Here is a 26070-nt window from a genome sequence, read left to right as displayed (position 1 = left end):
TATTCTTGTACATCGGAGCAGTATTATAGTAGTTATATTCTTGTATATAGGGGGCAGTATTATAGTAGTTATATTCTTGCACATAGGGGCAGTATTATAGTAGTTATATTCTTGTATATAGGGGGCAGTATTATAGTAGTTATATTCTTGTACATAGGGGGCAGTATTATAGTAGTTATATTCTTGTACATAGGGGCAGTATTATAGTAGTTATATTCTTGTACATAGGAGCAGTATTCTAGTAGTTATATTCTTGTATATAGGGGCAGTATTATAGTAGTTATATTCTTGTATATAGGGGCAGTATTATAGTAGTTATATTCTTGTATATAGGGGCAGTATTATAGTAGTTATATTCATGTACATAGCAGCAGTATTATAGTAGTTATATTCTTGTACATAGAGGGCAGTATTATAGTACTTATTTTCTTGTACATAGAGGGCAGTGTTATAGTAGTTATATTCTTGTCCACATGGGGGGCAGTATTATAGTAGTTATATTCTTGTACATAGGGGCAGTATTATAGTAGTTATATTCTTGTCCATAGGGGGCAGTATTATAGTAGATATATTCTTGTACATAGGGGGCAGTATTATAGTAGTTATATTCTTGCATATAGGGGCAGTATTATAGTAGTTATATTCTTGTACATAGGGGCAGTATTATAGTGCTTATATTCTTATACATAGGGGCAGTATTATAGTAGTTATATTCTTGTATATAGGGGCAGTATTATAGTAGTTATATTCTTGTCCATAGGGGGCAGTATTATAGTAGTTATATTCTTGTACATAGGGGCAGTATTATAGTAGTTATATTCTTGTATATAGGGGGCAGTATTATAGTAGTTATATTCTTGCACATAGGGGCAGTATTATAGTAGTTATATTCTTGTATATAGGGGGCAGTATTATAGTAGTTATATTCTTGTACATAGGGGCAGTATTATAGTAGTTATATTCTTGTACATAGGGGGCAGTATTATAGTAGTTATATTCTTGTACATAGGGGGCAGTATTATAGTAGTTATATTCTTGTACATCGGAGCAGTATTATAGTAGTTATATTCTTGTACATAGGGGCAGTATTATAGTAGTTATATTCTTGTATATAGGGGTAGTATTATAGTAGTTATATTCTTGTACATAGGTGCAGTATTATAGTAGTTATATTCTTGTACATAGGGGCAGTATTATAGTAGTTATATTCTTGTACATAGGAGCAGTATTATAGTATTTATATTCTTGTACATAGCGGGCAGTATTATAGTAGTTATATTCTTGTATATAGGGGCAGTATTATAGTAGTTATATTCTTGTATATAGGGGCAGTATTATAGTAGTTATATTCTTGTACATAGGGGCAGTATTTTAGTAGTTATATTCTTGTACATAAGAGCAGTATTATAGTAGTTATATTCTTGTACATAAGAGCAGTATTATAGTAGTTATATTCTTGTACATAGGAGGCAGTATTATAGTAATATTCTTGTACATAGGTGCAGTATTATAGTAATATTCTTGTACATAGGGAGCAGTATTATAGTAGTTATATTCTTGTACATAGGGGGCAGTATTATAGTAGTTATATTCTTGTACATAGGGGCAGTATTATAGTAGTTATATTCTTGTACATAGGGGGCAGTATTATAGTAGTTATATTCTTGTACATAGGAGGCTGTATTATAGTAGTTATATTCTTGTACATAGGAGCAGTATTATAGTAGTTATATTCTTGTACATAGGGGGCAGTATTATAGTAGTTATATTCTTGTACATAGGAGGCTGTATTATAGTAGTTATATTCTTGTACATAGGGGGCAGTATTATAGTAGTTATATTCTTGTACATAGGGAGCAGTATTATAGTAGTTATATTCTTGTCCGTAGGAGCAGTATTATAGTAGTTATATTCTTGTACATAGGGGCAGTATCATAGTAGTTATATTCTTGTACATAGGAGCAGTATTATAGTAGTTATATTCTTGTATATAGGGGCAGTATTCTAGTAGTTATATTCTTGTATATAGGGGCAGTATTATAGTAGTTATATTCTTGTATATAGGGGCAGTATTATAGTAGTTATATTCATGCACATAACAGCAGTATTATAGTAGTTATATTCTTGTACATAGGGGGCAGTATTATAGTAGTTATTTTCTTGTACATAGAGGGCATTGTTATAGTAGTTATATTCTTGTCCACATGGGGGGCAGTATTATAGTAGTTATATTCTTGTACATAGGGGCAGTATTATAGTAGTTATATTCTTGTCCATAGGGGGCAGTATTATAGTAGATATATTCTTGTACATAGGGGGCAGTATTATAGTAGTTATATTCTTGTACATAGGGGCAGTATTATAGTAGTTATATTCTTGTACATAGGGGCAGTATTATAGTAGTTATATACTTGTACATAGGAGGCTGTATTATAATAGTTATATTCTTATACATAGGATCAGTATTATAGTAGTTATATTCTTGTACATAGGGGCAGTATTATAGTAGTTATATTCTTGTACATAGGGGCAGTATTATAGTAGTTATATTCTTGTACATAGGGGCAGTATTATAGTAGTTATATTCTTGTACATAGGAGCAGTATTATAGTAGTTATATTCTTGTACATAGGGGCAGTATTATAGTAGTTATATTCTTGTACATAGGGGCAGTATTATAGTAGTTATATTCTTGTACATAGGGAGCAGTATTATAGTAGTTATATTCTTGTTCATAGGGGCAGTATTATAGTAGTTATATTCTTGTTCATAGGGGCAGTATTATAGTAGTTATATTCTTATACATAGGATCAGTATTATAGTAGTTATATTCTTGTACATAGGAGCAGTATTATAGTAGTTATATTCTTGTACATAGGGGGCAGTATTATAGTAGTTATATTCTTGTTCATAGGGGCAGTATTATAGTAGTTATATTCTTGTTCATATGGGCAGTATTATAGTAGTTATATTCTTATACATAGGATCAGTATTATAGTAGTTATATTCTTGTACATAGGAGCAGTATTATAGTAGTTATATTCTTGTACATAGGAGCAGTATTATAGTAGTTATATTCTTGTACATAGGATCAGTATTATAGTAGTTATATTCTTGTACATAGGAGCAGAATTATAGTAGTTATATTCTTGTACATAGGGAGCAGTATTATAGTAGTTATATTCTTGTTCATAGGGGCAGTATTATAGTAGTTATATTCTTGTTCATAGGGGCAGTATTATAGTAGTTATATTCTTATACATAGGATCAGTATTATAGTAGTTATATTCTTGTACATAGGAGCAGTATTATAGTTGTTATATTCTTGTACATAGGAGCAGTATTATAGTAGTTATATTCTTGTACATAGGGGCAGTATTATAGTAGTTATATACTTGTACATAGGAGGCTGTATTATAGTAGTTATATTCTTGTACATAGGAGCAGTATTATAGTAGTTATATTCTTGTACATAGGGGCAGTATTATAGTAGTTATATTCTTGTACATAGGGGCAGTAGTAAAGTAGTTATATTCTTGTACATAGGGAGCAGTATTATAGTAGTTATATTCTTGTTCATAGGGGCAGTATTATAGTAGTTATATTCTTGTTCATAGGGGCAGTATTATAGTAGTTATATTCTTATACATAGGATCAGTATTATAGTAGTTATATTCTTGTACATAGGAGCAGTATTACAGTAGTTATATTCTTGTACATAGGGGCAGTATTATAGTAGTTATATTCTTGTACATAGGGAGCAGTATTATAGTAGTTATATTCTTGTTCATAGGGGCAGTATTATAGTAGTTATATTCTTGTTCATAGGGGCAGTATTATAGTAGTTATATTCTTATACATAGGATCAGTATTATAGTAGTTATATTCTTGTACATAGGGGGCAGTATTATAGTAGTTATATTCTTGTACATAGGGGGCAGTATTATAGTAGTTATATTCTTGTACATAGGGGCAGTATTATAGTAGTTATATTCTTGTACATAGGGGGCAGTATTATAGTAGTTATATTCTTGTACATAGGGTGGTATTATAGTAGTTATATTCTTGTACATAGGGAGCAGTATTATAGTAGTTATATTCTTGTCCATAGGAGCAGTATTATAGTAGTTATATTCTTGTACATAGGGGCAGTATTATAGTAGTTATATTCTTGTACATAGGAGCAGTATTATAGTAGTTATATTCTTGTATATAGGGGCAGTATTCTAGTAGTTATATTCTTGTATATAGGGGCAGTATTATAGTAGTTATATTCTTGTATATAGGGGCAGTATTATAGTAGTTATATTCATGTACATAGCAGCAGTATTATAGTAGTTATATTCTTGTACATAGAGGGCAGTATTATAGTACTTATTTTCTTGTACATAGAGGGCAGTGTTATAGTAGTTATATTCTTGTCCACATGGGGGGCAGTATTATAGTAGTTATATTCTTGTACATAGGGGCAGTATTATAGTAGTTATATTCTTGTCCATAAGGGGCAGTATTATAGTAGATATATTCTTGTACATAGGGGGCAGTATTATAGTAGTTATATTCTTGCATATAGGGGCAGTATTATAGTAGTTATATTCTTGTACATAGGGGCAGTATTATAGTAGTTATATTCTTGTATAAAGGGGCAGTATTATAGTTCTTATATTCTTATACATAGGGGCAGTATTATAGTAGTTATATTCTTGTACATAGGGGCAGTATTATAGTAGTTATATTCTTGCACATAGTGGCAGTATTATAGTAGTTATATTCTTGCACATAGGAGCAGTATTATAGTAGTTATATTCTTGTACATAGGGGCAGTATTATAGTAGTTATATTCTTGTATATAGGGGGCAGTATTATAGTAGTTATATTCTTGTACATAGGAGGCAGTATTATAGTAATATTCTTGTACATAGGTGCAGTATTATAGTAATATTCTTGTACATAGGGAGCAGTATTATAGTAGTTATATTCTTGTACACAGGAGCAGTATTATAGTAGATATATTATTGTACATAGGAGGCAGTATTATAGTAGTTATATTCTTGTACATAGGGGGCAGTATTATAGTAGTTATATTCTTGTACATAAGAGCAGTATTATAGTAGTTATATTCTTGTACATAGGGGGCAGTATTATAGTAGTTATATTCTTGTACATAGCAGCAGTATTATAGTAGTTATATTCTTGTACATAGGGGGCAGTATTATAGTAGTTATATTCTTGTACATAGGGGCAGTATTATAGTAGTTATATTCTTGTACATAGGGGCAGTATTATAGTAGTTATATTCTTGTACATAGGGGGCAGTATTATAGTAGTTATATTATTTTACATAGGGGCAGTATTATAGTAGTTATATTCTTGTACATAGGAGCAGTATTATAGTAGTTATATTCTTGTACATAGGAGCCGTATTATAGTAGTTATATTCTTGTACATAGGAGCAGTATTATAGTAGTTATATTCTTGTACATAGGGGCAGTATTATAGTAGTTATATACTTGTACATAGGAGGCTGTATTATAGTAGTTATTTTCTTGTACATAGGAGCAGTATTATAGTAGTTATATTCTTGTACATAGGGGAAGTATTATAGTAGTTATATTCTTGTACATAGGGGCAGTAGTATAGTAGTTATATTCTTGTACATAGGGAGCAGTATTCTAGTAGTTATATTCTTGTTCATAGGGGCAGTATTATAGTAGTTATATTCTTATACATAGGATCAGTATTATAGTAGTTATATTCTTGTACATAGGAGCAGTATTATAGTAGTTATATTCTTGTACATAGGGGCAGTATTATAGTAGTTATATTCTTGTACATAGGGAGCAGTATTATAGTAGTTATATTCTTGTTCATAGGGGCAGTATTATAGTAGTTATATTCTTGTTCATAGGGGCAGTATTATAGTAGTTATATTCTTATACATAGGATCAGTATTATAGTAGTTATATTCTTGTACATAGGAGCAGTATTATAGTAGTTATATTCTTGTACATAGGAGCAGTATTATAGTAGTTATATTCTTGTACATAGGGGCAGTATTATAGTAGTTATATTCTTGTACATAGGGAGCAGTATTATAGTAGTTATATTCTTGTTCATAGGGGCAGTATTATAGTAGTTATATTCTTGTTCATAGGGGCAGTATTATAGTAGTTATATTCTTGTACACAGGAGCAGTATTATAGTAGATATATTATTGTACATAGGAGGCAGTATTATAGTAGTTATATTCTTGTACATAGGGGGCAGTATTATAGTAGTTATATTCTTGTACATAGGAGCAGTATTATAGTAGTTATATTCTTGTACATAAGAGCAGTATTATAGTAGTTATATTCTTGTACATAGGGGGCAGTATTATAGTAGTTATATTATTGTACATAGGAGCAGTATTATAGTAGTTATATTCTTGTACATAGGAGCAGTATTATAGTAGTTATATTCTTGTACATAGGGGCAGTATTATAGTAGTTATATACTTGTACATAGGAGGCTGTATTATAGTAGTTATATTCTTGTACATAGGAGCAGTATTATAGTAGTTATATTCTTGTACATAGGGGCAGTATTATAGTAGTTATATTCTTGTACATAGGGGCAGTAGTAAAGTAGTTATATTCTTGTACATAGGGAGCAGTATTATAGTAGTTATATTCTTGTTCATAGGGGCAGTATTATAGTAGTTATATTCTTGTTCATAGGGGCAGTATTATAGTAGTTATATTCTTATACATAGGATCAGTATTATAGTAGTTATATTCTTGTACATAGGAGCAGTATTATAGTAGTTATATTCTTGTACATAGGGGCAGTATTATAGTAGTTATATTCTTGTACATAGGGAGCAGTATTATAGTAGTTATATTCTTGTTCATAGGGGCAGTATTATAGTAGTTATATTCTTGTTCATAGGGGCAGTATTATAGTAGTTATATTCTTATACATAGGATCAGTATTATAGTAGTTATATTCTTGTACATAGGAGCAGTATTATAGTAGTTATATTCTTGTACATAGGAGCAGTATTATAGTAGTTATATTCTTGTACATAGGGGCAGTATTATAGTAGTTATATTCTTGTACATAGGGAGCAGTATTATAGTAGTTATATTCTTGTTCATAGGGGCAGTATTATAGTAGTTATATTCTTGTTCATAGGGGCAGTATTATAGTAGTTATATTCTTGTACACAGGAGCAGTATTATAGTAGATATATTATTGTACATAGGAGGCAGTATTATAGTAGTTATATTCTTGTACATAGGGGGCAGTATTATAGTAGTTATATTCTTGTACATAGGAGCAGTATTATAGTAGTTATATTCTTGTACATAAGAGCAGTATTATAGTAGTTATATTCTTGTACATAGGGGGCAGTATTATAGTAGTTATATTATTGTACATAGGAGCAGTATTATAGTAGTTATATTCTTGTACATAGGAGCAGTATTATAGTAGTTATATTCTTGTACATAGGGGCAGTATTATAGTAGTTATATACTTGTACATAGGAGGCTGTATTATAGTAGTTATATTCTTGTACATAGGAGCAGTATTATAGTAGTTATATTCTTGTACATAGGGGCAGTATTATAGTAGTTATATTCTTGTACATAGGGGCAGTAGTAAAGTAGTTATATTCTTGTACATAGGGAGCAGTATTATAGTAGTTATATTCTTGTTCATAGGGGCAGTATTATAGTAGTTATATTCTTGTTCATAGGGGCAGTATTATAGTAGTTATATTCTTATACATAGGATCAGTATTATAGTAGTTATATTCTTGTACATAGGAGCAGTATTATAGTAGTTATATTCTTGTACATAGGGGCAGTATTATAGTAGTTATATTCTTGTACATAGGGAGCAGTATTATAGTAGTTATATTCTTGTTCATAGGGGCAGTATTATAGTAGTTATATTCTTGTTCATAGGGGCAGTATTATAGTAGTTATATTCTTATACATAGGATCAGTATTATAGTAGTTATATTCTTGTACATAGGGGGCAGTATTATAGTAGTTATATTCTTGTACATAGGGGGCAGTATTATAGTAGTTATATTCTTGTACATAGTGGCAGTATTATAGTAGTTATATTCTTGTACATAGGAGATGTATTATAGTAGATATATTCTTGTACATAGGAGCAGTATTATAGTAGTTATATTCTTGTACATAGGGGGCAGTATTATAGTAGTTATATTCTTGTACTTAGGGTGATATTATAGTAGTTATATTCTTGTACATAGGGAGCAGTATTATAGTAGTTATATTCTTGTCCATAGGAGCAGTATTATAGTAGTTATATTCTTGTACATAGGGGCAGTATTATAGTAGTTATATTCTTGTACATAGGAGCAGTATTATAGTAGTTATATTCTTGTATATAGGGGCAGTATTCTAGTAGTTATATTCTTGTATATAGGGGCAGTATTATAGTAGTTATATTCTTGTATATAGGGGCAGTATTCTAGTAGTTATATTCATGTACATAGCAGCAGTATTATAGTAGTTATATTCTTGTACATAGAGGGCAGTATTATAGTACTTATTTTCTTGTACATAGAGGGCAGTGTTATAGTAGTTATATTCTTGTCCACATGGGGGGCAGTATTATAGTAGTTATATTCTTGTACATAGGGGCAGTATTATAGTAGTTATATTCTTGTCCATAGGGGGCAGTATTATAGTAGATATATTCTTGTACATAGGGGGCAGTATTATAGTAGTTATATTCTTGCATATAGGGGCAGTATTATAGTAGTTATATTCTTGTACATAGGGGCAGTATTATAGTAGTTATATTCTTGTATAAAGGGGCAGTATTATAGTTCTTATATTCTTATACATAGGGGCAGTATTATAGTAGTTATATTCTTGTACATAGGGGCAGTATTATAGTAGTTATATTCTTGCACATAGTGGCAGTATTATAGTAGTTATATTCTTGCACATAGGAGCAGTATTATAGTAGTTATATTCTTGTACATAGGGGCAGTATTATAGTAGTTATATTCTTGTATATAGGGGGCAGTATTATAGTAGTTATATTCTTGCACATAGGGGTAGTATTATAGTAGTTATATTCTTGTATATAGGGGTCAGTATTATAGTAGTTATATTCTTGTACATAGGGGCAGTATTATAGTAGTTATATTCTTGTATATAGGGGGCAGTATTATCGTAGTTATATTCTTGTACATAGGAGGCAGCATTATAGTAGTTATATTCTTGCACTTAGGGGCAGTATTATAGTAGTTATATTCTTGTACATAGGAGGTAGCATTATAGTAGTTATATTCTTTTACATAGGGGGCAGTATTATAGTAGTTATATTCTTGTACATAGGGGGCAGTATTATAGTAGTTATATTCTTGTATATAGGGGTAGTATTATAGTAGTTATATTCTTGTACATAGGGGCAGTATTATAGTAGTTATATTCTTGTACATAGGGGCAGTATTATAGTAGTTATATTCTTGTACATAGGAGCAGTATTATAGTATTTATATTCTTGTACATAGCGGGCAGTATTATAGTAGTTATATTCTTGTATATAGGGGCAGTATTATAGTAGTTATATTCTTGTATATAGGGGCAGTATTATAGTAGTTATATTCTTGTACATAGGGGCAGTATTTTAGTAGTTATATTCTTGTACATAAGAGCAGCATTATAGTAGTTATATTCTTGTACATAAGAGCAGTATTATAGTAGTTATATTCTTGTACATAGAGGCAGTATTATAGTAGTTATATTCTTGTACATAGGAGGCAGTATTATAGTAATATTCTTGTACATAGGTGCAGTATTGTAGTAATATTCTTGTACATAGGGAGCAGTATTATAGTAGTTATATTCTTGTACACAGGAGCAGTATTATAGTAGATATATTATTGTACATAGGAGGCAGTATTATAGTAGTTATATTCTTGTACATAGGGGGCAGTATTATAGTAGTTATATTCTTGTACATAGGAGCAGTATTATAGGAGTTATATTCCTGTACATAAGAGCAGTATTATAGTAGTTATATTCTTGTACATAGGGGGCAGTATTATAGTAGTTATATTCTTGTACATAGCAGCAGTATTATAGTAGTTATATTCTTGTACATAGGGGGCAGTATTATAGTAGTTATATTCTTGTACATAGGAGCAGTATTATAGTAGTTATATTCTTGTACATAGGGGCAGTATTATAGTAGTTATATTCTTGTACATAGGGGGCAGTATTATAGTAGTTATATTATTTTACATAGGGGCAGTATTATAGTAGTTATATTCTTGTACATAGGAGCAGTATTATAGTAGTTATATTCTTGTACATAGGAGCCGTATTATAGTACTTATATTCTTGTACATAGGAGCAGTATTATAGTAGTTATATTCTTGTACATAGGGGCAGTATTATAGTAGTTATATACTTGTACATAGGAGGCTGTATTATAGTAGTTATATTCTTGTACATAGGAGCAGTATTATAGTAGTTATATTCTTGTACATAGGGGCAGTATTATAGTAGTTATATTCTTGTACATAGGGGGCAGTATTATAGTAGTTATATTCTTGTATAAAGGGGCAGTATTATAGTACTTATATTCTTATACATAGAGGCAGTATTATAGTAGTTATATTCTTGCATATAGAGGCAGTATTATAGTAGTTATATTCTTGCATATAGGGGCAGTATTATAGTAGTTATATTCTTGCACATAGGGGCAGTATTATAGTAGTTATATTCTTGCACATAGGGGCAGTATTATAGTAGTTATATTCTTGTACATAGGGGCAGTATTATAGTAGTTATATTCTTGTATATAGGGGGCAGTATTATAGTAGTTATATTCTTGCACATAGGGGCAGTATTATAGTAGTTATATTCTTTTATATAGGGGGCAGTATTATAGTAGTTATATTCTTGTACATAGGGGCAGTATTATAGTAGTTATATTCTTGTATATAGGGGGCAGTATTATCGTAGTTATATTCTTGTACATAGGAGGCAGCATTATAGTAGTTATATTCTTGCACATAGGGGCAGTATTATAGTAGTTATATTCTTGTACATAGGGGGCAGTATTATAGTAGTTATATTCTTGTACATGGGAGGCAGTATTATAGTAGTTATATTCTTGTACATAGGGGGCAGTATTATAGTAGTTATGTTCTTGTACATAGGAGCAGTATTATAGTAGTTATATTCTTGTACATAAGAGCAGTATTATAGTAGTTATATTCTTGTACATAGGGGGCAGTATTATAGTAGTTATATTCTTGTACATAGGGGCAGTATTATAGTAGTTATATACTTGTACATAGGAGGCTGTATTATAGTAGTTATATTCTTGTACATAGGAGCAGTATTATAGTAGTTATATTCTTGTACATAGGGGCAGTAGTATAGTAGTTATATTCTTGTACATAGGGAGCAGTATTATAGTAGTTATATTCTTGTTCATAGGGGCAGTATTATAGTAGTTATATTCTTGTTCATAGGGGCAGTATTATAGTAGTTATATTCTTATACATAGGATCAGTATTATAGTAGTTATATTCTTGTACATAGGAGCAGTATTATAGTAGTTATATTCTTGTACATAGGGGGCAGTATTATAGTAGTTATATTCTTGTTCATAGGGGCAGTATTATAGTAGTTATATTCTTGTTCATAGGGGCAGTATTATAGTAGTTATATTCTTATAGATAGGATCAGTATTATAGTAGTTATATTCTTGTACATAGGAGCAGTATTATAGTAGTTATATTCTTGTACATAGGAGCAGTATTATAGTAGTTATATTCTTGTACATAGGATCAGTATTATAGTAGTTATATTCTTGTACATAGGGAGCAGTATTATAGTAGTTATATTCTTGTTCATAGGGGCAGTATTATAGTAGTTATATTCTTGTTCATAGGGGCAGTATTATAGTAGTTATATTCTTATACATAGGATCAGTATTATAGTAGTTATATTCTTGTACATAGGAGCAGTATTATAGTTGTTATATTCTTGTACATAGGAGCAGTATTATAGTAGTTATATTCTTGTACATAGGGGCAGTATTATAGTAGTTATATACTTGTACATAGGAGGCTGTATTATAGTAGTTATATTCTTGTACATAGGAGCAGTATTATAGTAGTTATATTCTTGTACATAGGGGCAGTATTATAGTAGTTATATTCTTGTACATAGGGGCAGTAGTATAGTAGTTATATTCTTGTACATAGGGGCAGTAGTAAAGTAGTTATATTCTTGTACATAGGGAGCAGTATTATAGTAGTTATATTCTTGTTCATAGGGGCAGTATTATAGTAGTTATATTCTTGTTCATAGGGGCAGTATTATAGTAGTTATATTCTTATACATAGGATCAGTATTATAGTAGTTATATTCTTGTACATAGGAGCAGTATTATAGTAGTTATATTCTTGTACATAGGGGCAGTATTATAGTAGTTATATTCTTGTACATAGGGAGCAGTATTATAGTAGTTATATTCTTGTTCATAGGGGCAGTATTATAGTAGTTATATTCTTGTTCATAGGGGCAGTATCATAGTAGTTATATTCTTATACATAGGATCAGTATTATAGTAGTTATATTCTTGTACATAGGGGGCAGTATTATAGTAGTTATATTCTTGTACATAGGGGGCAGTATTATAGTAGTTATATTCTTGTACATAGGGGCAGTATTATAGTAGTTATAGTCTTGTACATAGGAGCTGTATTATAGTAGATATATTCTTGTACATAGGAGCAGTATTATAGTAGTTATATTCTTGTACATAGGGGGCAGTATTATAGTAGTTATATTCTTGTACATAGGGTGGTATTATAGTAGTTATATTCTTGTACATAGGGAGCAGTATTATAGTAGTTATATTCTTGTCCATAGGAGCAGTATTATAGTAGTTATATTCTTGTACATAGGGGCAGTATTATAGTAGTTATATTCTTGTACATAGGAGCAGTATTATAGTAGTTATATTCTTGTATATAGAGGCAGTATTCTAGTAGTTATATTCTTGTATATAGGGGCAGTATTATAGTAGTTATATTCTTGTATATAGGGGCAGTATTATAGTAGTTATATTCATGTACATAGCAGCAGTATTATAGTAGTTATATTCTTGTACATAGAGGGCAGTATTATAGTACTTATTTTCTTGTACATAGAGGGCAGTGTTATAGTAGTTATATTCTTGTCCACATGGGGGGCAGTATTATAGTAGTTATATTCTTGTACATAGGGGCAGTATTATAGTAGTTATATTCTTGTCCATAGGGGGCAGTATTATAGTAGATATATTCTTGTACATAGGGGGCAGTATTATAGTAGTTATATTCTTGCATATAGGGGCAGTATTATAGTAGTTATATTCTTGTACATAGGGGCAGTATTATAGTAGTTATATTCTTGTATAAAGGGGCAGTATTATAGTTCTTATATTCTTATACATAGGGGCAGTATTATAGTAGTTATATTCTTGTACATAGGGGCAGTATTATAGTAGTTATATTCTTGCACATAGTGGCAGTATTATAGTAGTTATATTCTTGCACATAGGAGCAGTATTATAGTAGTTATATTCTTGTACATAGGGGCAGTATTATAGTAGTTATATTCTTGTATATAGGGGGCAGTATTATAGTAGTTATATTCTTGTACATAGGAGGCAGTATTATAGTAATATTCTTGTACATAGGGGCAGTATTATAGTAGTTATATTCTTGTATATAGGGGGCAGTATTATAGTAGTTATATTCTTGTACATAGGAGCAGTATTATAGTAGTTATATTCCTGTACATAAGAGCAGTATTATAGTAGTTATATTCTTGTACATAGGGGGCAGTATTATAGTAGTTATATTCTTGTACATAGCAGCAGTATTATAGTAGTTATATTCTTGTACATAGGGGGCAGTATTATAGTAGTTATATTCTTGTACATAGGAGCAGTATTATAGTAGTTATATTCTTGTACATAGGGAGCAGTATTCTAGTAGTTATATTCTTGTTCATAGGGGCAGTATTATAGTAGTTATATTCTTATACATAGGATCAGTATTATAGTAGTTATATTCTTGTACATAGGAGCAGTATTATAGTAGTTATATTCTTGTACATAGGAGCAGTATTATAGTAGTTATATTCTTGTACATAGGGGCAGTATTATAGTAGTTATATTCTTGTACATAGGGAGCAGTATTATAGTAGTTATATTCTTGTTCATAGGGGCAGTATTATAGTAGTTATATTCTTGTTCATAGGGGCAGTATTATAGTAGTTATATTCTTATACATAGGATCAGTATTATAGTAGTTATATTCTTGTACATAGGAGCAGTATTATAGTAGTTATATTCTTGTACATAGGAGCAGTATTATAGTAGTTATATTCTTGTACATAGGGGCAGTAGTATAGTAGTTATATTCTTGTACATAGGGAGCAGTATTCTAGTAGTTATATTCTTGTTCATAGGGGCAGTATTATAGTAGTTATATTCTTATACATAGGATCAGTATTATAGTAGTTATATTCTTGTACATAGGAGCAGTATTATAGTAGTTATATTCTTGTACATAGGAGCAGTATTATAGTAGTTATATTCTTGTACATAGGGGCAGTATTATAGTAGTTATATTCTTGTACATAGGGAGCAGTATTATAGTAGTTATATTCTTGTTCATAGGGGCAGTATTATAGTAGTTATATTCTTGTTCATAGGGGCAGTATTATAGTAGTTATATTCTTATACATAGGATCAGTATTATAGTAGTTATATTCTTGTACATAGGAGCAGTATTATAGTAGTTATATTCTTGTACATAGGAGCAGTATTATAGTAGTTATATTCTTGTACATAGGGGCAGTATTATAGTAGTTATATTCTTGTACATAGGGAGCAGTATTATAGTAGTTATATTCTTGTTCATAGGGGCAGTATTATAGTAGTTATATTCTTGTTCATAGGGGCAGTATTATAGTAGTTATATTCTTGTACACAGGAGCAGTATTATAGTAGATATATTATTGTACATAGGAGGCAGTATTATAGTAGTTATATTCTTGTACATAGGGGGCAGTATTATAGTAGTTATATTCTTGTACATAGGAGCAGTATTATAGTAGTTATATTCTTGTACATAAGAGCAGTATTATAGTAGTTATATTCTTGTACATAGGGGGCAGTATTATAGTAGTTATATTATTGTACATAGGAGCAGTATTATAGTAGTTATATTCTTGTACATAGGAGCAGTATTATAGTAGTTATATTCTTGTACATAGGGGCAGTATTATAGTAGTTATATACTTGTACATAGGAGGCTGTATTATAGTAGTTATATTCTTGTACATAGGAGCAGTATTATAGTAGTTATATTCTTGTACATAGGAGCAGTATTATAGTAGTTATATTCTTGTACATAGGGGCAGTATTATAGTAGTTATATACTTGTACATAGGAGGCTGTATTATAGTAGTTATATTCTTGTACATAGGAGCAGTATTATAGTAGTTATATTCTTGTACATAGGGGCAGTATTATAGTAGTTATATTCTTGTACATAGGGGCAGTAGTAAAGTAGTTATATTCTTGTACATAGGGAGCAGTATTATAGTAGTTATATTCTTGTTCATAGGGGCAGTATTATAGTAGTTATATTCTTGTTCATAGGGGCAGTATTATAGAAGTTATATTCTTATACATAGGATCAGTATTATAGTAGTTATATTCTTGTACATAGGAGCAGTATTATAGTAGTTATATTCTTGTTCATAGGGGCAGTATTATAGTAGTTATATTCTTGTACATAGGGGCAGTATTATAGTAGTTATATTCTTGTACATAGGGAGCAGTATTATAGTAGTTATATTCTTGTTCATAGGGGCAGTATTATAGTAGTTATATTCTTGTTCATAGGGGCAGTATTATAGTAGTTATATTCTTATACATAGGATCAGTATTATAGTAGTTATATTCTTGTACATAGGGGGCAGTATTATAGTAGTTATATTCTTGTACATAGGGGGCAGTATTATAGTAGTTATATTCTTGTACATAGGGGCAGTATTATAGTAGTTATAGTCTTGTACATAGGAGATGTATTATAGTAGATATATTCTTGTACATAGGAGCAGTATTATAGTAGTTATATTCTTGTACATAGGGGGCAGTATTATAGTAGTTATATTCTTGTACATAGGGTGATATTATAGTAGTTATATTCTTGTACATAGGGAGCAGTATTATAGTAGTTATATTCTTGTCCATAGGAGCAGTATTATAGTAGTTATATTCTTGTACATAGGGGCAGTATTATAGTAGTTATATTCTTGTACATAGGAGCAGTATTATAGTAGTTATATTCTTGTATATAGGGGCAGTATTATAGTAGTTATATTCTTGTATATAGGGGCAGTATTATAGTAGTTATATTCTTGTATATAGGGGCAGTATTCTAGTAGTTATATTCATGTACATAGCAGCAGTATTATAGTAGTTATATTCTTGTACATAGAGGGCAGTATTATAGTACTTATTTTCTTGTACATAGAGGGCAGTGTTATAGTAGTTATATTCTTGTCCACATGGGGGGCAGTATTATAGTAGTTATATTCTTGTACATAGGGGCAGTATTATAGTAGTTATATTCTTGTCCATAGGGGGCAGTATTATAGTAGATATATTCTTGTACATAGGGGGCAGTATTATAGTAGTTATATTCTTGCATATAGGGGCAGGATTATAGTAGTTATATTCTTGTACATAGGGGCAGTATTATAGTAGTTATATTCTTGTATAAAGGGGCAGTATTATAGTTCTTCTATTCTTATACATAGGGGCAGTATTATAGTAGTTATATTCTTGTACATAGGGGCAGTATTATAGTAGTTATATTCTTGCACATAGTGGCAGTATTATAGTAGTTATATTCTTGCACATAGGAGCAGTATTATAGTAGTTATATTCTTGTACATAGGGGCAGTATTATAGTAGTTATATTCTTGTATATAGGGGGCAGTATTATAGTAGTTATATTCTTGCACATAGGGGTAGTATTATAGTAGTTATATTCTTGTATATAGGGGTCAGTATTATAGTAGTTATATTCTTGTACATAGGGGCAGTATTATAGTAGTTATATTCTTGTATATAGGGGGCAGTATTATCGTAGTTATATTCTTGTACATAGGAGGCAGCATTATAGTAGTTATATTCTTGCACTTAGGGGCAGTATTATAGTAGTTATGTTCTTGTACATAGGAGGCAGCATTATAGTAGTTATATTCTTGTACATAGGGGGCAGTATTATAGTAGTTATATTCTTGTACATAGGGGGCAGTATTATAGTAGTTATATTCTTGTATATAGGGGTAGTATTATAGTAGTTATATTCTTGTACATAGGGGCAGTATTATAGTAGTTATATTCTTGTACATAGGGGCAGTATTATAGTAGTTATATTCTTGTACATAGGAGCAGTAGTATAGTATTTATATTCTTGTACATAGCGGGCAGTATTATAGTAGTTATATTCTTGTATATAGGGGCAGTATTATAGTAGTTATATTCTTGTATATAGGGGCAGTATTATAGTAGTTATATTCTTGTACATAGGGGCAGTATTTTAGTAGTTATATTCTTGTACATAAGAGCAGCATTATAGTAGTTATATTCTTGTACATAAGAGCAGTATTATAGTAGTTATATTCTTGTACATAGAGGCAGTATTATAGTAGTTATATTCTTGTACATAGGAGGCAGTATTATAGTAATATTCTTGTACATAGGTGCAGTATTATAGTAATATTCTTGTACATAGGGAGCAGTATTATAGTAGTTATATTCTTGTACACAGGAGCAGTATTATAGTAGATATATTATTGTACATAGGAGGCAGTATTATAGTAGTTATATTCTTGTACATAGGGGGCAGTATTATAGTAGTTATATTCTTGTACATAGGAGCAGTATTATAGTAGTTATATTCCTGTACATAAGAGCAGTATTATAGTAGTTATATTCTTGTACATAGGGGGCAGTATTATAGTAGTTATATTCTTGTACATAGCAGCAGTATTATAGTAGTTATATTCTTGTACATAGGGGGCAGTATTATAGTAGTTATATTCTTGTACATAGGAGCAGTATTATAGTAGTTATATTCTTGTACATAGGGGCAGTATTATAGTAGTTATATTCTTGTACATAGGGGGCAGTATTATAGTAGTTATATTATTTTACATAGGGGCAGTATTATAGTAGTTATATTCTTGTACATAGGAGCAGTATTATAGTAGTTATATTCTTGTACATAGGAGCCGTATTATAGTAGTTATATTCTTGTACATAGGAGCAGTATTATAGTAGTTATATTCTTGTACATAGGGGCAGTATTATAGTAGTTATATACTTGTACATAGGAGGCTGTATTATAGTAGTTATATTCTTGTACATAGGAGCAGTATTATAGTAGTTATATTCTTGTACATAGGGGCAGTATTATAGTAGTTATATTCTTGTACATAGGGGCAGTAGTATAGTAGTTATATTCTTGTACATAGGGAGCAGTATTCTAGTAGTTATATTCTTGTTCATAGGGGCAGTATTATAGTTGTTATATTCTTGTTCATAGGGGCAGTATTATAGTAGTTATATTCTTATACATAGGATCAGTATTATAGTAGTTATATTCTTGTACATAGGAGCAGTATTATAGTAGTTATATTCTTGTACATAGGAGCAGTATTATAGTAGTTATATTCTTGTACATAGGGGCAGTATTATAGTAGTTATATTCTTGTACATAGGGAGCAGTATTATAGTAGTTATATTCTTGTTCATAGGGGCAGTATTATAGTAGTTATATTCTTGTTCATAGGGGCAGTATTATAGTAGTTATATTCTTATACATAGGATCAGTATTATAGTAGTTATATTCTTGTACATAGGAGCAGTATTATAGTAGTTATATTCTTGTACATAGGGGCAGTATTATAGTAGTTATATTCTTGTACATAGGGGGCAGTATTATAGTAGTTATATTATTTTACATAGGGGCAGTATTATAGTAGTTATATTCTTGTACATAGGAGCAGTATTATAGTAGTTATATTCTTGTACATAGGAGCCGTATTATAGTAGTTATATTCTTGTACATAGGAGCAGTATTATAGTAGTTATATTCTTGTACATAGGGGCAGTATTATAGTAGTTATATACTTGTACATAGGAGGCTGTATTATAGTAGTTATATTCTTGTACATAGGAGCAGTATTATAGTAGTTATATTCTTGTACATAGGGGCAGTATTATAGTAGTTATATTCTTGTACATAGGGGCAGTAGTATAGTAGTTATATTCTTGTACATAGGGAGCAGTATTCTAGTAGTTATATTCTTGTTCATAGGGGCAGTATTATAGTTGTTATATTCTTGTTCATAGGGGCAGTATTATAGTAGTTATATTCTTATACATAGGATCAGTATTATAGTAGTTATATTCTTGTACATAGGAGCAGTATTATAGTAGTTATATTCTTATACATAGGATCAGTATTATAGTAGTTATATTCTTGTACATAGGAGCAGTATTATAGTAGTTATATTCTTGTACATAGGAGCAGTATTATAGTAGTTATATTCTTGTACATAGGGGGCAGTATTATAGTAGTTATTTTCTTGTACATAGGGGGCAGTATTATAGTAGTTATATTCTTGTACATAGGGGGCAGTATTATAGTAGTTATATTCTTGTACATAGGGGCAGTATTATAGTAGTTATAGTCTTGTACATAGGAGCTGTATTATAGTAGATATATTCTTGTACATAGGAGCAGTATTATAGTAGTTATATTCTTGTACATAGGGGGCAGTATTATAGTAGTTATATTCTTGTACATAGGGTGGTATTATAGTAGTTATATTCTTGTACATAGGGAGCAGTATTATAGTAGTTATATTCTTGTCCATAGGAGCAGTATTATAGTAGTTATATTCTTGTACATAGGGAGCAGTATTATAGTAGTTATATTCTTGTTCATAGGGGCAGTATTATAGTAGTTATATTCTTATACATAGGATCAGTATTATAGTAGTTATATTCTTGTACATAGGAGCAGTATTATAGTAGTTATATTCTTGTACATAGGAGCAGTATTATAGTAGTTATATTCTTGTACATAGGGGCAGTATTATAGTAGTTATATTCTTGTTCATAGGGGCAGTATTATAGTAGTTATATTCTTGTTCATAGGGGCAGTATTATAGTAGTTATATTCTTATACATAGGATCAGTATTATAGTAGTTATATTCTTGTACATAGGAGCAGTATTATAGTAGTTATATTCTTGTACATAGGAGCAGTATTATAGTAGTTATATTCTTGTACATAGGGGGCAGTATTATAGTAGTTATATTCTTGTACATAGGGGGCAGTATTATAGTAGTTATAGTCTTGTACATAGGAGCTGTATTATAGTAGATATATTCTTGTACATAGGAGCAGTATTATAGTAGTTATATTCTTGTACATAGGGGGCAGTATTATAGTAGTTATATTCTTGTACATAGGGTGGTATTATAGTAGTTAATTCTTGTACATAGGGAGCAGTATTATAGTAGTTATATTCTTGTCCATAGGAGCAGTATTATAGTAGTTATATTCTTGTACATAGGGGCAGTATTATAGTAGTTATATTCTTGTACATAGGAGCAGTATTATAGTAGTTATATTCTTGCATATAGGGGCAGTATTATAGTAGTTATATTCTTGTACATAGGGGGCAGTATTATAGTAGTTATATTCTTGTATAAAGGGGCAGTATTATAGTAGTTAATTCTTGTACATAGGGAGCAGTATTATAGTAGTTATATTCTTGTCCATAGGGGGCAGTATTATAGTAGATATATTCTTATACATAGAGGCAGTATTATAGTAGTTATATTCTTGCATATAGGGGCAGTATTATAGTAGTTATATTCTTGCACATAGGAGCAGTATTATAGTAGTTATATTCTTGCACATAGGGGCAGTATTATAGTAGTTATATTCTTGTACATAGGGGCAGTATTATAGTAGTTATATTCTTGTATATAGGGGGCAGTATTATAGTAGTTATATTCTTGCACATAGGGGCAGTATTATAGTAGTTATATTCTTTTATATAGGGGGCAGTATTATAGTAGTTATATTCTTGTACATAGGGGCAGTATTATAGTAGTTATAGTCTTGTACATAGGGGCAGTATTATAGTAGTTATATTCTTGTACATAGGGGCAGTATTATAGTAGTTCTGGTACATAAGGGGGCAGTATTAAATTAGTTATATTCTTGTACATAGGGGCATTATTATAGTAGTTATATTCTTGTACATAGGAGCAGTATTATAGTAGTTGTATAATTGTACATAGGGGAAGTATTATAGTAGTTATATTCTTGTACATAGGAGCAGTATTATAGTAGTTATATTCTTGTACATAGGAGCAGTATTATAGTAGTTATATTCTTGTACATAGGGGGCAGTATTATAGTAGTTCTTGTACATAGGGGGCAGTATTATATTAGTTATATTCTTGTACATAGGGGCAGTATTATAGTAGTTATATTCTTGTACATAGGAGCAGTATTATAGTAGTTATATTCTTGTACATAGGGGCAGTATTATAGTAGTTATATTCTTGTACATAGGGGCAGTATTATAGTAGTTATATTCTTATACAGAGGAGCAGTATTATAGTAGTTATATTCTTGTACATAGGGGGCAGTATTATAGTAGTTATATTCTTGTACATAGGGGCAGTATTATAGTAGTTATATTCTTGTACATAGGGGCAGTATTATAGTAGTTATATTCTTCTACATAGGAGGCAGTATTATAGTAGTTATATTCTTGTACATAGGGGGCAGTATTATAGTAGTTATATTCTTGTACATAGGAGCAGTATTATAGTAGTTCTTTTCTTGTACATAGGGGCAGTATTATCGTAGTTATATTCTTGTACATAGGGGCAGTATTATAGTAGTTATATTCTTATACATAGGAGCAGTATTATAGTAGTTATATTCTTGTACATAGGGGGCAGTATTATAGTAGTTATATTCTAGTACATAGGGGGCAGTATTATAGCACTTATATTCTTGTACATAGGGGGCAGTATTATAGTAGTTATATTCTTGTACATAGGGGCAGTATTATAGTAGTTATATTCTTGTACATAGGGGCAGTATTATAGTAGTTATATTCTTGTACATAGGGGCAGTATTATAGTAGTTATATTCTTGTACATAGGGGCAGTATTATAGTTGTTATATTCTTGTACATAGGAGCAGTATTATAGTAGTTATAGTCTTGTACATAGGGGCAGTATTATAGTAGTTATATTCTTGTACATAGGTGCAGTATTATAGCAGTTATATTCTTGTACATAGGAGCAGTATTATAGTAGTTATATTCTTGTACATAGGGGCAGTATTATAGTAGTTATATTCTTGTCCATAGGGGGCAGTATTATAGTAGTTATATTCTTGTACATAGGGGGCAGTATTATAGCACTTATATTCTTGTACATAAGAGGCAGTATTATAGTAGTTATATTCTAGTACATAGGGGGCAGTATTATAGCACTTATATTCTTGTACATAGGGGGCAGTATTATAGTAGTTATATTCTTGTACATAGGGGCAGTATTATAGTAGTTATATTCTTGTACATGGGGCAGTATTATAGTAGTTATATTCTTGTACATAGGGGCAGTATTATAGTAGTTATATTCTTGTACATAGGGGCAGTATTATAGTAGTTATATTCTTGTACATAGGTGCAGTATTATAGCAGTTATATTCTTGTACATAGGAGCAGTATTATAGTAGTTATATTCTTGTACATAGGGGCAGTATTATAGTAGTTATATTCTTGTACATAGGGGGCAGTATTATAGTAGTTATATTCTTGTACATAGGGGGCAGTATTATAGCACTTATATTCTTGTACATAAGAGGCAGTATTATAGTAGTTATATTCTAGTACATAGGGGGCAGTATTATAGCACTTATATTCTTGTACATAGGGGGCAGTATTATAGTAGTTATATTCTTGTACATAGGGGCAGTATTATAGTAGTTATATTCTTGTACATGGGGCAGTATTATAGTAGTTATATTCTTGTACATAGGGGCAGTATTATAGTAGTTATATTCTTGTACATAGGGGCAGTATTATAGTAGTTACATTCTTGTACATAGGGGGCAGTATTATAGTTGCTATATTCTTGTACATAGGGGCAGTATTATTGTAGTTATATTCTTGTACATAGGGGCAGTATTATAGTAGTTATATTCTTGTACATAGGTGCAGTATTATAGCAGTTATATTCTTGTACATAGGAGCAGTATTATAGTAGTTATATTCTTGTACATAGGGGCAGTATTATAGTAGTTATATTCTTGTACATAGGGGGCAGTATTATAGTAGTTATATTCTTGTACATAGGGGGCAGTATTATAGTAGTTATATTCTTGTACATAGAGGGCAGTATTATAGCACTTATATTCTTGTACATAGAGGGTAGTATTATAGCACTTATATTCTTGTACATAGAGGGCAGTATTATAGTAGTTATATCCTTGTACATAGGGAGCAGTATTATAGTAGATATATTCTTGTACATAGGGGGCAGTATTATAGTAGTTATATTCTTCTCCATAGGAGCAGTATTATAGTAGTTATATTCTTGTACATAGGGGGCAGTATTATAGTAGTTATATTCTTGTACATAGAGGGCAGTATTATAGCACTTATTTTCTTGTACATAGAGGGTAGTATTATAGCACTTATATTCTTGTACATAGAGGGCAGTATACAGATTGTATTATATATTATATTTTAGGAAGGAATTCTCAGAACTCTTGGAGAAATGTAGCTCTCATAGTGACACAGGATCTTCCCGAAGTTCCCCCATAATGCACAGCAGTGAGTATAACACCAGAAATTCTGGAGATATTTGCACTAAATTTGGTGACTATGATTTTCTGCTATATGTGGGTTAACCTTTTGGGCATGACTTTTCAGCCTCCTTTTTTCCTTTGCTTTTCCCTTGTTGCTTGTCTCAGGCAGGTACCTGGAGAGCACGTCCTCAGAGTCCTCCTCACGATCCCAGAGCCCTTTGCTTCTAAGTCCTGCCAGCTCTCATAGCCAATTTGGAGGGAGCAGCGGTGTGTCTTCATACTCTACAGCAAGGTACCATAGAGGTCCAGAAGATACAATAACTCCTCAGATTTGTTGGTGGATTCCTTGTTGATGACATCCCAGTACTTCTATTCTTTCCTAGTGATTTAGGAGTCCAGAATATTTCCATACTTAAGTCTACAGGACTGGGGCTGGTGATCAGTGGAGGCTCTAATCGACAGGAGGGGCCCATGGTCTATGTGCAGGAGGTGCTTCCTGAGGGAGACAGCTATCGGGTAAGGCGGCCGATGATATAGCTATTGACAACTTTAAGGTTAGTTACTGGCATGGGGTTAAGGTTCAGCCTTCTGGGTTTGAGCATGACATTTAAATAGGGGTGATCTTAGGTTTAAAGAATGGCATGGAGTTAAGGACAACTTTAGTTTAGGAGAATGGCATGGAGTTAAGGACAACCTTAGGGTTAGACCATGGCATGGAGTTAAGAACAACCTTTGGGTTAAAGCCTGATATGGAGCTCAGGCCAACCATAGGTTTAGACCATGGCATGGAGTTTAATTACAACCTTAGGGTTAGACCATGGCATGGAGTTATGGACAACTTTAGGGTTAGAATATGGCATTCAGTTAAGGACAACTTTACGGTTAGAGTCTGGCATGGAGCTCAGGACAACCTTAGGGTTAGATCATAGCATGGAGTTAAGGACAACCTAAGAGTTAGACCATGGCATGTAGTTTACTTACAATCTGGATTAGACCATGGCATGGAGTTTAATTACAACCTTAGGGTTAGACCATGGCATGGAGTTAAGGACAACTTTAGGGTTAGATCATGGCATGGAGTTAAGGACAACTTTAGGGTTAGACCATGGCATGGAGTTTAATTACAACCTTAGGGTTAGATCATAGCATGGAGTTAAGGACAACCTAAGAGTTAGACCATGGCATGGAGTTAAGGACAACCTAAGAGTTAGACCATGGCATGGAGTTTACTTACAACCTTAGGGTTAGACCATGGCATGGAGTTAAGGACAACTTTAGGGTTAGCCCATGGCATGGAGTTAAGGACAACCTGAGGGTTAGATCATGGCATGGAGTTAGACAACCTTAGGGTTAAAATATGGCATGGAGTGAAGGACAACCTTAGGGTTAGGGAATGACATAGAGTTAGGCCTGGGTTGTAAGGAAACTCTAAGGCTGTAGTCAGATATGAAGTCATCCATGTTTTTGTACCCCTGAACCCCTTTAACCTCGTACCCACTTCTCAGGACGGACGGCTACGATCTGGAGACCAGCTTCTGTCTATTAACAAAGACTCAATGATTGGAGTCACCAATGAAGAAGCCAAACGGATTCTGGCCCGGGCCAGGTTCAGGTGAGTACCAGAACAAACAGTCTGGAGATACGACCATCGGAGCAGGACTGGCTGGTCCGATATATGATGGCTACAACCTTGAGATCTCCTCGTCCTACTAATATAACCCCCTTCCATCTTTCTCCTAAGACAGAACAGCTGCACGGAAGTGTCCTTCATACCAAATTCGAGCCGACTTCGTAGTTCCTCCGTATCCAGTAGTTCTTCCTTGCTGCAGCACAGGATTGTGGGAAATGGACTGTCCCCCTGCAGACTTAAGGTCCATGTCCGATCTCCAGAGGTGAGAGGGCAAAAGGTCCAGGTATATCCCATGGTGCAAAACAGGTGGAGTAACCTTTATTGCAACTCACTTTAGTGTGTAACTATATTGTACATTTTTTTCAGTGCCGACATGAAAATAACGTGCCTTCTCCGTCCCCCGATATCTGCCCCCCAGAGCTGACCATATCGGGTAAGTGGACATATTGCTCAGTCC

General features: G+C 31.8%; 1 protein-coding gene across 5 annotated transcripts in view; it reads left to right on the top strand.

Annotated features, from left to right (window-relative positions):
* Positions 1 to 26070, top strand: part of LOC141161208 (syntaxin-binding protein 4-like) — a 154390-nt gene that overhangs the window by 122628 nt on the left and 5692 nt on the right. For all 5 annotated transcript variants that reach the window (XM_073645987.1, XM_073645989.1, XM_073645990.1 and 2 more), the window contains exons 6-11: positions 23926 to 24008; positions 24149 to 24275; positions 24367 to 24499; positions 25489 to 25595; positions 25725 to 25875; positions 25980 to 26046. In XM_073645987.1, the coding sequence (XP_073502088.1) occupies positions 23926 to 24008; positions 24149 to 24275; positions 24367 to 24499; positions 25489 to 25595; positions 25725 to 25875; positions 25980 to 26046 (668 nt within the window). The remainder of the gene's footprint in view (positions 1 to 23925; positions 24009 to 24148; positions 24276 to 24366; positions 24500 to 25488; positions 25596 to 25724; positions 25876 to 25979; positions 26047 to 26070) is intronic.

Source organism: Phyllobates terribilis, unplaced genomic scaffold (assembly GCF_046119375.1).
Source record: "Phyllobates terribilis strain yellow unplaced genomic scaffold, ASM4611937v1 Scaffold_9__5_contigs__length_417890890, whole genome shotgun sequence".
NCBI lineage: Eukaryota > Metazoa > Chordata > Amphibia > Anura > Dendrobatidae > Phyllobates > Phyllobates terribilis.
The sequence above is the reverse complement of the archived record's forward strand: the minus strand, read 5'-3'. Positions and strand labels throughout refer to the sequence as shown.